The sequence below is a fragment of the Gymnodraco acuticeps genome, unplaced genomic scaffold (genome assembly GCF_902827175.1).
Source record: "Gymnodraco acuticeps unplaced genomic scaffold, fGymAcu1.1, whole genome shotgun sequence".
Lineage (NCBI taxonomy): Eukaryota > Metazoa > Chordata > Actinopteri > Perciformes > Bathydraconidae > Gymnodraco > Gymnodraco acuticeps.
Window position 1 is genome coordinate 20,969 of NW_022990199.1, and position 16,149 is coordinate 37,117.

The 16,149-nt window shown below is 38.5% G+C and overlaps 1 protein-coding gene across 2 annotated transcripts; it reads left to right on the forward strand.

Annotated features, from left to right (window-relative positions):
• The first annotated feature begins 400 nt into the window (after positions 1-400).
• On the forward strand, positions 401-16,107 carry LOC117547452 (sodium-coupled neutral amino acid transporter 3-like). Of its 2 annotated transcripts, none has more exons than XM_034218216.1 (16): positions 401-561; positions 3,568-3,675; positions 4,199-4,283; positions 4,397-4,512; positions 7,157-7,230; positions 7,317-7,409; positions 7,502-7,583; positions 7,681-7,763; positions 7,938-7,996; positions 8,744-8,881; positions 9,140-9,219; positions 9,369-9,469; positions 10,638-10,762; positions 13,839-13,983; positions 14,112-14,215; positions 14,894-16,107. In XM_034218216.1, the coding sequence occupies exons 2-16, from the start codon at positions 3,635-3,637 to the stop codon at positions 14,996-14,998; spliced, it is 1,431 nt and encodes a 476-aa protein (XP_034074107.1). In that variant the 5' UTR covers positions 401-561; positions 3,568-3,634; the 3' UTR covers positions 14,999-16,107. The 2 variants fall into 2 exon arrangements, with proteins under 2 accessions (XP_034074107.1, XP_034074106.1); XM_034218215.1 differs by lacking the exon at positions 401-561 and adding an exon at positions 1,733-1,911.
• The last annotated feature ends 42 nt before the right edge of the window (positions 16,108-16,149 follow it).

Consider the following 16,149-nt stretch of genomic DNA (forward strand, 5'->3'; position numbering starts at 1 on the left):
GCCAGTATCATAGATGGATTACTGAGCTGGCCTACTGGGCACAGACACAGGGCCCCTCCAGGCATTCACCTACAAATGTCACTCAAAGAGATGCATAGCGGCCAGTAATAGACTAAAAATAAACACAGTGACATTAAACTACTAGAAGGAGAAACCAAAAGACTAAAAACAGGCCTTAACAACTACAAAGAGATGCAGAGAGACATATCATTAATATGAAAAGTTATAACGTATATGTTCCTATGAAGAGATATGGTGGGAGCTTTTGCACATATGTTCCCAGGGGCACATGGCCAGACAGAAGTGTATTTCATTTGTCGTTTTTTTATTTGCCTGTTTTAGGGCTGCAGAAACAGGGAGTGGCTTGACTTGTGACATGGCAGGAAATATCTTCACGCGGCAAATTACTCTCAAATTCTCTGCCATTTTTTTATCTCCTCTCACAGCTGCGTGTCTGAGAGAAAAGGCAGTTTTTCTGACGTGGACCAGGCCACGCGTTTTAACTCTACTCTACTTCTGTGAAGACGGAGGACATCCATCTGTCTGACTGCTACTGGAGAAGTGAGTACCTTCAAGGCCGGCAGACTAAAGCTGCTCTAACAAAAGCCACGAGACAATTCCCATTCATACATGTGGAAAGCTACTCAAGATAAAATATGATGTTTACTCCAGTGTATTGACAGTAGAGATAGAGATGCCATTATTTTCAACCTGTTTCTTTCATTTCTAAGCAAAGGATGTAGTGATATTGTCCTTTTGGTGACATGCTGGCAGTTGTTAAGCACATGGGATTTAAAGACGCACTGACACACATGAGACCATCATGAAAGCTACTTCTGGTAACACTGTTTGGTACAAAAATAACATTTGATAAATGTTTCCTTAAACCATATTTTAGCTATAAAAGTATGTAATTATATGTTCGATGCTTTGTCCTGTATTTTTACGAATCACTGGGTCATTTAAAGTGACGGAGGCAGCCATGATAAGTACAGACCTTGAACCTGATATTTTGCCAAATCTTTCAAACATGGACATTTACTTCCTCTTTTATTATGATGTCAAGCTTTCTAGAAATTAAACACATTTTAAAAGGTATGACAAGAATCTGCCAATCAGTTTGATCCTGTAAAGCACTTTGAATTGCATCACTGTATGAATTGTGCTATACAAATACATGAAAAGGGAACACCCAAACAAAGCATAATAACTTTGACTTTGACTTTGATAATATGGCGGTCCCTTTAAATGTCCCACGTCCAGTGTCACCTCAGGTCTTACACTATTTGTTTAGGAACAAGCTCCAGTAACTTGTAAACATGCACAATGTTCCCACTCTTATCACATGTGGGCTATCTTAAAAAAGATCTCCTAAGCTAATTACCATCACTGAGACTTCCAGCAGGAGGCCAACTGTCACTGAGTTTCAACCCACACCGTAACAAAGCCCCCCCTCAGCTCACTCCCATTTTGCATGCTCGGGTAACGACATGGTCATTGGTGTCTAGTATGAACCCTGTTGAATTAATGGGATTACCTGTAGCCTTGTACTTGCAAACCGACCCTCAAAACTACAGGCGATTCCTTTCCATTTGTTCAAACCCTTGTGTTGACACCTTTTCAGTGCAGACACCTGGTGAGCGGACCCCTTCAGTCTCTTTCTCCCTGCATCAGGTTAAACAAAGGGTTAAGTATGGGTGTTGCCATTTCCCCGCTCACTCCTCCCTGCCTGTAATCTCTCTCACTCTCTCCTCTCTTCACTACCAAGGAGCTTTAGAGAGGAGCTCCTAGGAACACAAGGCCAAACATAAACATTGGAAGACACACACACACAGAAAATTGAGAGGGCTCGCACCAGGATCTATTCTGTCAATATTTAAAAGAAAAGTAGATTTGTTCTTGACCACCAGGGTAAGTTTCTAAGATAAAATGAGTGTGTGTTGAGGAAGAGAAAGGAAGGGCTGTCTGTCAATAGTGAGCTGCTGTTGCATCAGACGAAAGCCATGTGGTGTGTAGAGCCACAGAGTGAGGACACATTAATAACTACTGGGTTTAAATTAAGAAGTCATGGTAAAGATTGTCATATTTAGCTTATTACTCTAATTGTGAGAGTTTGTCAAGGGCTTGAGATGGGTTTTTTGAAATAAAGCTTTTGTTAGATGGATGGAAAGTGCTTGTTTAGTTGTTTCATCTACTTTATTCCAACTATCAAAATCAATCAATGTGTATTTATATAGCCCAATATCACACATTTTACATTTGTCTCAGGGGAATTTACAGTTTGTATGTGACTGTTTCCAGGCTGCCTTTGTGAAGCAGTTTTATGGAAAGTTTTCTAGTTAACCAGGTTTGTCTAGTATCCCATCTCTCTCACATGAAAATGCAAAGTATGGTACTTGTAAAAGCTGTGGGACTAACTAACTCCTCAAAACTGGCTATTTGTGGAAGTTAAATGACTAAATATTCCTGACATTTACCCTTAACTCTGTCGGTTGTGTGTGTGTTGGCCGCAGGCCATGGGAAAGTCTTGGGGTATGTAGTGGAAGAAGGTTCCTGTTACCACACTTGACCTGAGGCAAGTATGCAGGGAAAAGGCTACTCTGTATTTAGACGAAATAGCACGTTTTACACAGCAACCCTTTGTCTATCTCTGTGGCTATATCAAACTGAGGATTATTGTGCGTCCACAGGCCAGCGCATTGATGAGCGTAGGACTATAAGAAACTCTGGTTTTGTGTGAAACTCTTAAGGAATGGCACAATGTAGTGTGAGTGTGTCCTTTAGGGGTCAAATGTGAAAATCCTGAGGGCAGTAGGAGTGAAGTATCCCATGACCCCGGGCAGCGGCAGACCTACGCTCGTTCCCATGCCAGCTTTCTGTGGGCCACAACAGATTAGAGCAATATAAATCCTCTGACAACATTTGTTATTTAAAGCCTTTCATGTAACACAAGCTCTAATTGGACTTAAGTGTCCCCTTTTTTATTTTGTGAACTATTTGTGTGAGGGTTTTAGTATCCTGATATCTGAGTTCAATGATTTCTGAAAACTCAACTATCACCCCCTGCAGGAAAAATTACAGTGGTGTGAGTCTCAAGACTTTAGAAATAGGTCTGCCCTTTATACGCCACATTTTCCGTTTGTGTTACAACAATCTGATTCAGTGTTTCCTGTGTGCAGTGGCATCCGTCTGTTTGAGTACACATAGCAGGTATGTTTACCTTTTAAAAGGCTGAGTTTATTTAAAGACGTCTGCCACTGTGACACACCTTTATATCAAATATGTGGTAGAACAGAGCCTTCTCCACATCTATCTCGTGGTACTTTGCTCTTTTATTTAGTCTTTACCTGTCCTCTTTCTGATTCCTGAAAGGAAAAGTCACAAGCTACTTGCAGTCTTCACACATGAAACAAATGATGGAAAGTTGCCAAGATCGATGCATGAAGCGTGTTTGTTGTGGAAAAACAATCCAAGCTGAACTCTCATGATTAATAGCAAACAATGTTAAGGAGTTGAAGACATGTATAACAAAAAATAAAAAAACATTTTCTCTTAACCTCTATCCAGGGGACACTTTGAAGGGGATTCTTTCAGTCCAGCAAATCTGAAAAAAATCACAACCTCTGCAATCAGCATGGAGCTTCAGAAGATGAACGGACACAGCAAGGACAATGGGTAAGTGTCACAACTTCAACTTAAAGGGGCCATATTAAACTCATGTTCAGGGTCATATCAGTATGTAGTGTCTCTCCTGGGACATGTCTCCATGCTTTAATGTTCAAAAAGCTCTTTATTTTTCTCTTACTGCCTGTGCTGCAGCACCTCTTTTCACCCTCCGTCTGAAACCAGAGCCCAGTCTGCTCTGATTGGTTAGCTGGCCGGCTCTGTTGTGATTGATCAACCGCTTAGAGATGTCCCGCCCCTTAGTCTATCACGTACAATGTGTTGGAGCGCTAGCCAATAGAAGAATCCCCAACCCTCTGCAGGGAACTTTGGGATTGTAGTCTTTGCAGACCATTTACATGCACACAAACCTAATTGGAAATAACAAACTACAGGAAAGGGAAAACCCCAAAAAGCATAATAGGGCCTCTTTAAGCTATTAAGATTATGATTCAAAGGTGTCTTTAAAAGTGTATTTAAAAAGCTGGAGTATTTCGGTGGCTCTCTTAAACCAATGACTTTTATTCCATTGAAGGTTTGACGGTCTGGATGGCTTGGCTGAACACGACGAGTTTCTCCCCCACAAAGCTGGAGTCAAGAAGGAAAACCACTTCACAGATGTGAGTGCTTCTGCTCAGCAATATGTTAGAAAACATATTGTTGGTTTCTGTTGTTGATTCAGATGAATAAAGACTTTTCAAACGGTATCTCTGTGTTTAATCCTCTCCTACAGTTCGAGGGGAAGACTTCTTTTGGCATGTCCATCTTTAACCTCAGTAACGCTATTATGGGCAGTGGGATTCTGGGATTGGCTTTTGCGATGGCCAACACCGGAATTATTCTTTTTCTGTGAGTATGCAAGCCTAACACAATCTTCATTTTGGTTTAACACCGTGCCTGGCTGTTTCTCTGTGTGTTTGTGTATTTTTCCAGCCTTTTATTTGTTCAACGCTCAGTATTAAGTCGTAATATGATCCCCAATTGAGTAGTAGTATCTTGATTTCAGGATTTGGAAAGCCAATGTTCACACAAGGCTGTTTGTCGTATGTGTTAGAGTTTAAGGTATGAGTTTTAGAAAATGATACGGTGGAGATTTTAAAGTAATTTTTGCTGCTCCTGACCTACTATATAAGTTTTTCCAAGGCCTTATTTAAAAAAACAAATACTTTTATTCCTTTATATTTAAAAAAAAAAAGCTTTTATCAATCATTAAAGGTGGGGTAGGTAATTTTGGAGAAACCAGCTCGAGTGCGCTAGAATTTGAAAATACACAGCGGGAAAAAATCTGCCACTTCCTCACAGAGCCCCTCCTCCAACACACACGAACACGCACATGACCAATGAGGGCACGAGATAAGTTTGTGCACAGATGGATAGCTGAGAGGCAGGTAGGTGATTGGTCGTGCTTTTTACAGTATTACGGCTTCCACAGATGACATTTTTTAATGGATTTTTTGTCAAAGCACTTCAGATATTCATTGCTATCGGGATGTTAAGAGCATTCCATGGAATATTACAAAAAGTGTATCTCGAGCCGGTTTCTCAAACTTACCTACCCCACCTTTACATCAAAACTTTATTACAGACTTAAGGTCCAGATAGAACACAAGTACAATCGTAGAATAAATGACATACAGAAGCATAAAAACCCTTGGAAACTGCATTTACTATATCTTCCTACAATGAGGCAAACTCTACAGATGTCTCCACAGCTTTTACAGACCTAATTTATGTATATTTATATCAGTGTGTGTGTGTGTGTGTGTGTGTGTGTGTGTGTGTGTGTGTGTGTGTGTGTGTGTGTGTGTGTGTGTGTGTGTGTGTGTGTGTGTGTGTGTGTGTGTGTGTGTGGCCTAGCATTACCATCCTTGTGGGGAACTAAATCTGTTTACACAGTCACGTGTGGGGACAGGCTTCCCTTATGGGGACAAAATGGAGGTCCCCATAAGGGGAATCATTAATTTTAGGGTGAAGACTTGGTTAAGGTTAAGGGTAAGGGTTAGGCATGTGTTGGTTATGGTTAAGGTTAGGATAAGTCTCCAGGAAATGCATGTAAGTCAATGTAATGTCCCCTGAAGTGATGTATACATGGTATGTGTGTGTGTGTGTGTGTGTGTGTGTGTGTGTGTGTGTGTGTGTGTGTGTGTGTGTGTGTGTGTGTGTGTGTGTGTGTGTGTGTGTGTGTGTGTGTGTGTGTGTGTGTGTGTGTGTGTGTGTGTGTGTGTGTGTGTGTGTGTGTGTGTGTGTGTGTGTGTGTGTGTGTGTGTGTGTGCGCGCATCAGGGTTCATACACACGCAGCCTCCCTAAATCAGATTTAAGTGTTTAAAAATAGCCCGTAGTGATCAGATCCAAGAAACGCCTGCTGGATCAGTCCTGTGCTATGTGGCAGGAGGGAGGAAGGGGGGAGGAGAGGGAGGAAGGGGGAAGGAGAGGGAGGAAGGGGGGAGGAGAGGGAGGAAGGAGAGGGAGGAAGGAGGGGAGAGGAAGGGGGGAGGAGAGGGAGGAAGGGGGAAGGAGAGGGAGGAAGGAGGGAGGAGAGGAGAGGAAAGGGAGGAGGAGGAGGTCTGGACTGGAGAGCCGCTCTCTCTGGAAGACAAACTAACTTGTGTAGGTGGAGAAGAAAAAACAACAATGACAATAATGGCTTGTTCGGATTGAGCTTCTCGTTTCTAAAGAGAATAACATCGTTTTTCTCTCTTTCTTTCTGTCTGTATTTATTTTTAATTAATGAGCTCAGTTTTAACTCTATATTAATCTCCAGATTTGAAGGAGCTTTGATACAGATATTCTTCCTAACTTCCTCAGATCAATTATGTTTTACCATGACTTCCACACCTACTATTTACTGTTTTTTTAAATTTCCATTATAATAATCTTTTGTTATTTTGTGAATGTATTTTTATGTTATAATGATGTGGTTGTTATAATGATAAAGTGTCTCTCATCAATACGGTGGATCTCAAGGGGGTTTCAATATGCTGACATTTTATTTACCATGTATTTAATTGATTAATAGAGAAAATAATCTATAGTTGCAGCCTTAAAAAGTACGAAATATACTGTTTTTGTATATATATATTGATGTATATATACTGTATGCACAAAATATGTTGTGCCTTAGTAACCCCTTAAAAATTAAATGGTGCATCTCAAGGGTTTTATACTTATATTTAAATATGAAAACAAAGTATTCCACTGTACTTTACTTAAGTATTTAATTTAACATCCTGTTTTATCTTGTTCTAGTTCACATGTACATCGTTTATTTACTCCTGGACTTTTTATCGTGCCATTTTCTTACTTGCACCTTTTTCTTGCACTATTTATGTATTTTAAAAAAAACTTTTGTTTAAAGTATATTGTATGCTGCACTGTTTGAAGAGCGTCAGACTTTAGATTTTCCTTGCCGATATCTAAGCTCTAGCTATTGTGCAAATGACGATAAATCCGTTACATCTTTCAAACTGAGAGACCTCTGCTCGTGTGTTTCAGGATGCTGCTGGTGTCCATCGCCCTTCTGTCTGCATATTCAATTCATCTCCTGTTGAAAAGTGCTGGAGTTGTCGGTAAGCTGGATTCAACACACACACACAACTTAGCAAACAAAGCCATTTAGTTGTATAACTCCTCACTCATTTTGAATGTTCCTCAGGTATCCGTGCTTATGAACAGCTGGGAAATCGGGCTTTTGGCACCCCGGGAAAAATACTGGCAGGGTGCATCATTTCAGTACACAACATTGGAGGTTGTTATTTCCTACCTTTAAAGATTATTTCTTAATATATTTAAGCAAATGCATTTCACAAGATATTACTGACTGATTTCATTTCCTTTTAGCGATGTCCAGCTACCTCTTTATCGTCAAATCTGAGCTCCCTTTGGTTATTCAAGCCTTCCTCAGTAAACAGGAAAACACGGGGTGAGTGTCAGTCATATTGAGATGTATTCAGTTTCTGTTTGTCTTTTTTTGTAATGACTTTTTTCTTTGTTCACCTGTTTGTCTGGTTGTTTCTTAGAGAGTGGTTCTTGAATGGAAACTACTTGATCATAATAGTTAGTGTTGCCATCATCCTTCCTCTTGCACTCATGAAACAACTTGGTATGTTTTTCTGTTGTCACATTTCTCTTTCATTTAACTTTTTATTCCTCATACTTTCCCATATTATCATGTTTTCACTTCCTTTTCACATGGACTGTACTTTTATGTGCTTTTCTGAAAAAGTACCATCACTTCTTAATACAGTTCTTAATATGGTGTTATCATTGCCCACAGGTTACCTGGGCTACACGAGTGGCTTCTCCCTCTGCTGCATGGTGTTCTTCGTCATTTCAGTGAGTGTACAAATATTCAGGAAAGATATACACAGTATTTCACAACAAAACCACCTGACCACATTCCCTGTGTTTTTCACACACTCCTGGGTTTATTTTTAATATATTTATATTTATTATAATAATAAAGGGTCAGTCAGTCTGTTAATTAGTCATTTAGTTAATTGGCTTGCTAGCTTGTTAGTGAGTTAGGTAGTCAGTCAGTCAGTCATCTAATTATTGATTTAGTTAACTAGTTAGTTAGTGAGTTAGTGAGTTAGTTAGTCAGTTAGTTAGTTAGTTAGTCACTTAGTTATTTAGATATCTAGTAAGTTAGTTACTTAGTCACTTAGTTTGGTAATTTGTTAGTTATTAAGTTAGTCAGTTAGTTAGTTAATTTGTTAGATAGTTAGTTAATTACTTAGCTAGGGTAAGGCAAGGCAAGGCAAGTTTATTTATATAGCACTATTCTGTACGCAACAATTCAAAGTGCTTTACAAAACAAAGGGTAGTTAGTATGTGAGTTATTTAGTTGGTTAGTAAGCTAGCCAGTCCGTCATTAGTTAGTTAAAAAGTTGGATAGTTTGTTTCTTTGTTACTTAGTTACTTATTTAGTCAGTCAGTCCGTCAGCTAGTTATTTAGTTACTAAGTTAGTTATTTTTTAGAATAATTCACATTAAATTCCTTGTATGTTTAAACCTACTTTGCAAAACCCTGTTTCTGATTATGATGTTTTTCTAATCATTATTTATCTTTGGTTTTCCCAGGTTATCTTCAAGAAATTCAACATCCCGTGTCCCCTGGTTGATCAACATCAAAACAACTTTACAAGTGTTAATGTTATCAAACACATGAATGTGACAGACGACTTCTGTGAGCCCAAAATGTTTACCACTAACTCACAGGTCAGAGGAATTTGTTTTACTATCCCTGCGCCTAAGTCTCTGAATCTTTAATGTATTCCTTGGTTAGCACCATAGGCTGTTTTTGGTTAGCATGCCAGATTCACTCTCATGTGTTAGTATGGCTAACGGTAGAGGTTGTTATGTCAACAGCAATAAAGTGTACAATGTCAACAGTAGTGTTTGGTTTAAAATATGGATGTGTTCTCGAATGTTTGTCCGGTGGGTTATTCACTGACCTTTGATATGACTTGCTTTTAGACAGCGTACACCATCCCAATTCTGGCCTTTGCTTTCGTCTGCCACCCCGAGGTGCTGCCAATCTACACCGAGCTACGAGAGTAAGTCAGAATGCCGTCATGCATTTCACAAAATCTAAAAAATAATGATCTTATTGGAACACAGAGAGATGTGCTAAAAGGTTAAGGGAAAAATTAACATTTTTCCTAACATTTAATTAAAATACATTTTCTGCTTTTCTTTACCACAGCGCCACCAAGAAACGAATGCAGAACATCGCTAACGTCTCCATCATGGCCATGTTCTTCATGTACCTAATAACGGCTCTTTTTGGTTACCTCACGTTTTTTGGTAAGCAGTGGTAAAATAAGTATTTTTACTTAAAGGTGGGGTAGGTAATTCACTTCAGAAACACTTGTTGTTATATTCCATGGAATGCTCTCAACATCCCGATAGCAATGAATACATTAAATGCTTTCACAATAAATACATGAAAAAAAAAAAATCTGTGGAAGCCGTGGCGCTGTAAAAAGCACGACCAATCATCTGAGCCGGCCCGGCTAAAGTAACTGGATGGCCTACCTGCCTGTCAGCCTTCCATCTGTGCACAAACTTATCTCGTGCCCTCATCGGTCATGTGCGCGTTCGTGTGTGTTGGAGGAGGGGCTCTGTGAGGAAGTCTGAAGGAAGGGGCAGATTTTTTCCGGTTGTGTATTTTCAAATTCTAGCGCACTCGAGCTGGTTTCTCCATTCTTACCTACCCTACCTTTAAGTAAAAGCATCAATAATACATGTGAAAATACACTGCTACATGTAAAAGTACAAAAGTATTGGCACCAAATTGAACTGAAAGCACCAAACGTTAAAGTACTTAATGGACATAATAGCACATTTTAGAATCAAAGCAAATCAAGTTTTATTTATAAAGCACATTTAAAAGCGATTTTTGGTCGAGCCAAAGTGCTGTACATATAATAAAAACACATTACTACAACAGAAATATAAAAAACAAAAACACAGGGAATAGTCCGGTGTCATACTCCGCTCTGACTAGAAGGCCAGAGAGAAGAAGTGTGTCTTTAGTGTACATTTAAAAATCATAGAATCATATATATATCACATTACTTAACTATTGATGCATTATTGTGTTAATAACTTCCACACTGTTACATGGGCGCTGCACAAGGATGGGTTGTATTCACAGTCTAAATGTCCCTCTGTGTGCAGTTCTGTTTACATGTGCGTGACAATTAAGAGAATATTTCATTTAAATCTTTCATTTCTATTTCCATTTTCTAAAATGAGAGTAAAGTTTTTTTCTTCCATATGCTGTCTCAAAGAGCTGGCTTTGTCGGTCAAAGGTCACCTAGTTCAGAAGTTGTGAATGGGGATATTTTTAAATGAATGAGCCACTTGTATCCAGAGCCCATGTGTACTTTCCAGTGTTGTGAATGAAGGGATAGACCACGTGTAAAGAGCTTCTGTGTGTTTATGTGTGTTTGTGTGTGTGTGTGTTCAGGTGCTGTGGAGTCAGAGATGTTACACACCTACAGTCAGGTGAACGCCCTGGATGGCCTGATGCTTTGTGTACGTCTGGCCGTGCTGGTGGCCGTCACTCTGACCGTCCCCGTTGTTCTTTTCCCGGTAAGACATCTGTCAACATGAATAATAACTATATTTAGGTTATGATTTCCTTACTCTTTCCACAAATTCAACACACTTTACATAATAACAAAAGTAGATTGAGATAAAATAGATTAAACGAAGTGACACGAAAGAGAGGTTAAAAGAGTATGACACCATCTGCTGAATAATTGATTTGCTTAAAATAATGTTTCCGCCAAAATGGTTTCATCTTCTAAATTGTGTACATTTCAGTTTTTCTTTGTTGCTTTTGGACCACAATCAAACATTCAGGGCCGGCCCTGACCAATTTGCCGCCCTAGGCAAGATTTTAGCTGGCGCCCCCCCCCCAAATGCAGACACTTACTATGACTCGTGCATGCACGGTTGAGGCATGACCACCAAAACAGAAAGATATGGACACAAGATATGTGCAACTGTATTTAGTTTCCTATCCATTTGAACATGATTTAAGTGGGGGGGGGGACTTCACCCTCTCTAGGGGGGTCCGGGGGGCATGCACCCCCGGGAAGACTTTTTTTTTTTAATATTGAAGTTAAAAGCATCAATCTGGTGCACTTTGAGAGCAACATTAGGAGATCTATGGATACATCTCTCAACACCCATATGAAACAGAACTGTAAGCAGATTTTCTTTTTCTTTATGGATATTTTACAAATCACTCCCCTTTCAAACTGTATTCTTGTTTATTAATAACAACTTTTTTGTACTGTCAGTATTTTATACCTGTTTTTCACCTATTCTCTTATTTTTGTATAACTATAATGATCATATAAAGGTGTGCCTTTACCTCACTGAGCTGAGCTTATCAGAGCCTCTCAGTCTTTCAGGAGAGAGCTCTCTAAAGCTCTCACCCCCGCGGCCGCTTACAATGTAAATTCCAATGTTAACAAAAGCACACAGAAGCTGTGTACGTTTTTTGGGAGTTTTATTTATTTTAAATTAACGCAAATACAAAATTAAAAACTATAATTGCACACTAAAACCATTATTTCAAAAAAAGAACAATTTCACATAAACCTCTGGTTTTTACTGGGCAGTTCAACTTGATTTTGGGGGGGTGGGGTGTGTGCCATAGTTTATGGGCGCTGCACGCAATATAGGTGTAGTTCTGTTAGTATAAGATAATAAGATGTACTTTGTTGATCCAAAATCGGGAAATTGTGTTGTTATGAAATTTAAAAAGATATATTTTTTAAATTTCTAACTTTTTTTTTTCTTTTTCGGCGCCCCCTATGGGTTGATGCGCCCTTAGCATTCGCCTATACTGCCTATGCCGTGGGCCGGCCCTGCAAACATTCAATTTGCCAGAATTTGATATCCCAAATAATACAAATATCAATTAGGAACAGTAATCCATAGTTGCAGCCTTATAGAACTTTATAAAAATGTATATAAAAATGGCCTTATACAAAATACTTGAATAGGATTTTCTATACAGTATAACATTTATTATTTATTTAAAATGTTATATGATATTATTACATTGCATTGCATGTAGCTGACGCTTTTATCCAAAGCGACTTGCAATACGTGCATTCGACCAAGAAGATACAAACTTGAAGAAAACAGAATCATAAGTACATCAGGTTTCATAGAGCCAAAACATTTATTATATTTATTATTTGTATTTCTATGTATACAAAATACTTCTAAAATGCTGTAGATAGCAAAACAAAGCAAAGCAAAAACCTTCATACAACAAAATAATCAGTTTCTCAATGTGTTTCTCAATTGTTTCCAATGCGAATGTCATCATGGAAATATATGCCACAATTATATGAAATGACAATGACCCCTAGTGGTAGTAAGTTGTAGAGACGTAACAGTTCTACCCAGAATAAACTTGAAAAAATGTTGATGTAGCATCTTAACCACATTGCTGATCCTGCCGAAAAATGATGTCTGACTCAAAGAACATGACTAGTTTTATAAATAAATACACTGTAACTGTACTGTTTCAGTTCTGTGTCTGTCAGTGTGTAAATTATGAACACAGCTATTTATACCTTAATGGTGTGTTGACTGTATGGACTTAACATAACTTCTGAATATACAGTAGTTGATAAATATGACCATTCAAAATGTAAGCAGGTTTTTAAAATGGGTGGAAAACATCCAAATAAAAAATGAATGGTAAAGATACAGAGCAGATCAGCAAACACAAACTGTAGTCACAAACCTTTAAATGTCAGATAGACAGTGTTTGACATTTTGGGAAGTGTCACCTAGCTTATGTCCATCTTTTCAGTATAAAACTGGTGCCAATAGACAGGGGTCATCCCTATGTTCCCACAGCCCAATGGTCCCACAGCCCAATGGTCCCACATTTCTATATTTAAACAAAAACATTAGGCCCTATGTTCCCACAGCCCAATGGTTAGGGTTAGGTTAGTTATAGTTAGATTACTTAGAAATGTGGGACCATTGGGCTTTGGGAACATAGGGCCTAATTTTGAAGAAAAAAAACACATTAGAAATGTGGGACCATCGGGCTGTGGGAACATAGACATGCTCCCAATAGACAGATAGCATAGCTAAGAATGCTAGCTGTGAAATAGCTCCAAAAGTCCAAATATGTTATACACATTGTATCTCATTTTAAACCCTCATAGATATGTTTAAGGTGTCACGTTTGGGTTTTACAACAGGGTAATCCATTTTGTATTCTCTCCACTCTCTGCTGTAAGCTTTTATAACAAAGCCAGACAAGCTATGTCTAAGCTAATCGCTAAGCTAACCTGCAGCTATAGTTCCAGCTTCATATTGAACTGATGAATTTGATTTATATCTATCTTCTCATCCCACTCTATCAAAGAAAGCAAATAAGCACACAGTATTTTTCAAGTGTGTTGCACTTCTAGTCTTAACTAATATACAATAAGCAGGCATTTTAATGGAAAATGCTAACCTGCTGGGAGGGGATGTAGTCAAGTTGCTGCCTGTATTGAGTTTATCTTCCACATGGCTTTATGAAACAGCTTTTATATCGTTTTATTTATTAATCCTGATGCATCTTGTTGTAAAGTAAAGAAAGTCATGACATTGTCCCTCTTTTCCAACCTTCCCCCTGTAGATCCGCAGGGCCTTGCTGCAGATGTTCTTCCCTAACAAGCCTTTCAGCTGGCCGGTGCACATCGGCATTACATTTTGTCTCCTGTTTGTGGTCAACCTGCTGGTTATCTTTATGCCCTCCATCCGCGACATATTTGGATTCATTGGTATGTTTTATGCAGGAAAGAGTGGCTGCACGGTCTGGGCTTCCATTATTATCATCATGCCTAAACTGTGTTATGTGTACTGTGTTTGGCTTTAAGAAAACTCACTTCTTCTCCTCCTTTAACTTCAGGAGCCACAACTGCCCCCAGCCTCATCTTCATCCTTCCTGCAATCTTCTACATCCGTATCATTCCTGAAGACCAGGAACCTTTGAAGTCCAGACCTAAGATTCAGGTACAACTCGGCTCCTTTAGCTATTTCAAATACCTTAAATATAGTAACAGATCGCTACCATAACATTTATGTACCAGATCTTTCCATTTTTCCATTTATCAAGATACCATTTTTTTTTACCAGTTTCTTGTAATTAATAATGGCTACACTTATCACAAGGAATAAGTAAGAATCGTTTCCTTTAATTTCTTCTGGTGTTTTTCCAGGTAATAGTATATGTGGTATTGTATTTAGAGAAATACCAAAAGTAGCTGACATTTCTCTCCTAGCCATTTCCCAGAAACCGCTAAGCCTTAGATGACCAAAATATATGACTATGGTTTGACTTCTGCCCTAACCATCCTCTAATTTTGAAGTAAAACAAATGTTTTACTAACTTCAAATATGGGGTGCCTCAAAATAGTGATTAAGAATCTTCTACATGTATCATTTCCAGTCATTAGATTTAGTTGTGTTATGATTGGTTTTGCACCTTAGTTCCTAATGAGCTGATGGTTTAATGCAAAAAATGCATACATTATTGTTACGTTAACAAAGACTTAGTTAATGGTTGTTCTTTTAACCATTTTAATTAGGAATTTTGTGTCCACCCAGGATACGTTATACTAAACGTACATTTTAATTAGTTTAAGTGTGTTGTTGATACCAATGTCCATTTATTCCTTTCCCCTCCTGCAGGCTGCATGTTTTGCTGCGTTGGGAGTCGTCTTCATGGTCATGAGTTCGTCGTTTATCATCATCGACTGGGTGACCGGGGAGTCTCGGAGCAGAGGCGGACACTAACTGTCTCAACAGAGAAACTAAACGAACACAATGCCATCCCAAACTCTCCCTGTTATTAAACCCCTCCTCTCTTTTAAAGCCAAATAGGAAAACAAAAGTTTGGCAGCACAAGATGAAGGATATGTGAAGTTCTCCTATACAACAGAAAAAATAATAATGGAGATAAATGAGAATACAAAGAAATGTGTTCTGACTGAATACAAAGGCATGCCTCGCTATAAGGATGTTTGGAGGCATGTGTAGAAATGCAGCCAAAGGATGAACGGGAACAACTTGACTCAAATGGAAATTCCATTTAGAGTATGGATGTGTAAAGTTCCTTTCGACACACTTCCCCACGCAGAAATTTGTGTCGTATTTTGTCACTTGCTTTTCCCGGGAGTTTGCATACATAAATGAAAATTTCAGTTGTCCATCCATCAGTTGCTGTTTCAATATACATTCAGGACTGTCAAAAATGCTGGTGCTTTGTGTCCAAATTACCCCAAACTTTCAAAGAAGCTGCAAAATACGAGCAGTGAGGCTGAGGCCAGACTAACCATACCTAAACACACTTTTCAATGACTTGTACATGGAGTTTAACATTTTCTTAATGTGACTTTTTTAATCTATACTGACACTTAACATGACTCCTGTAGAAGTGATCATCTTCAAAGCTGAGCCTGTGGTGGTCTTTTATAAATAATACAACAGAAATGGTGCAATGTGTGGTGTTCAGCTGCTATCTATGAAGGTCAAACACACAGTTAAAGACAATCACATGTGAATCAACAGAGATGGTTTGTACAGTTTTTTATGTATTCCTGAAAAAAAAAACGTTAAAACCCAGAGATTATACTTTTGTGTCATATTGAAAGAGGGTCTATCACACTTTTTAAAAAATTAATTAAGCGGGGAAAAATCCATTTAAAAAGTGTACATGAAATAATGTCAGTGTTAATGAAGACGTCTGTTATAGCCGCCCCAGAAACTGTTTAGTATGGTGAATAATGACCTATGGGTTTTTAAGTTTTAAACTTGTTTAAAATTTGACTTACAAACATGTTTTGACCTTTTTTTTGTTAATTTGAATGTTGATATCTGTCAATAAAATGTGTCTTTCATTTGTACAAAGTATCTTTTTAATCCACAGCTTAATCTCAGGTTCAGGA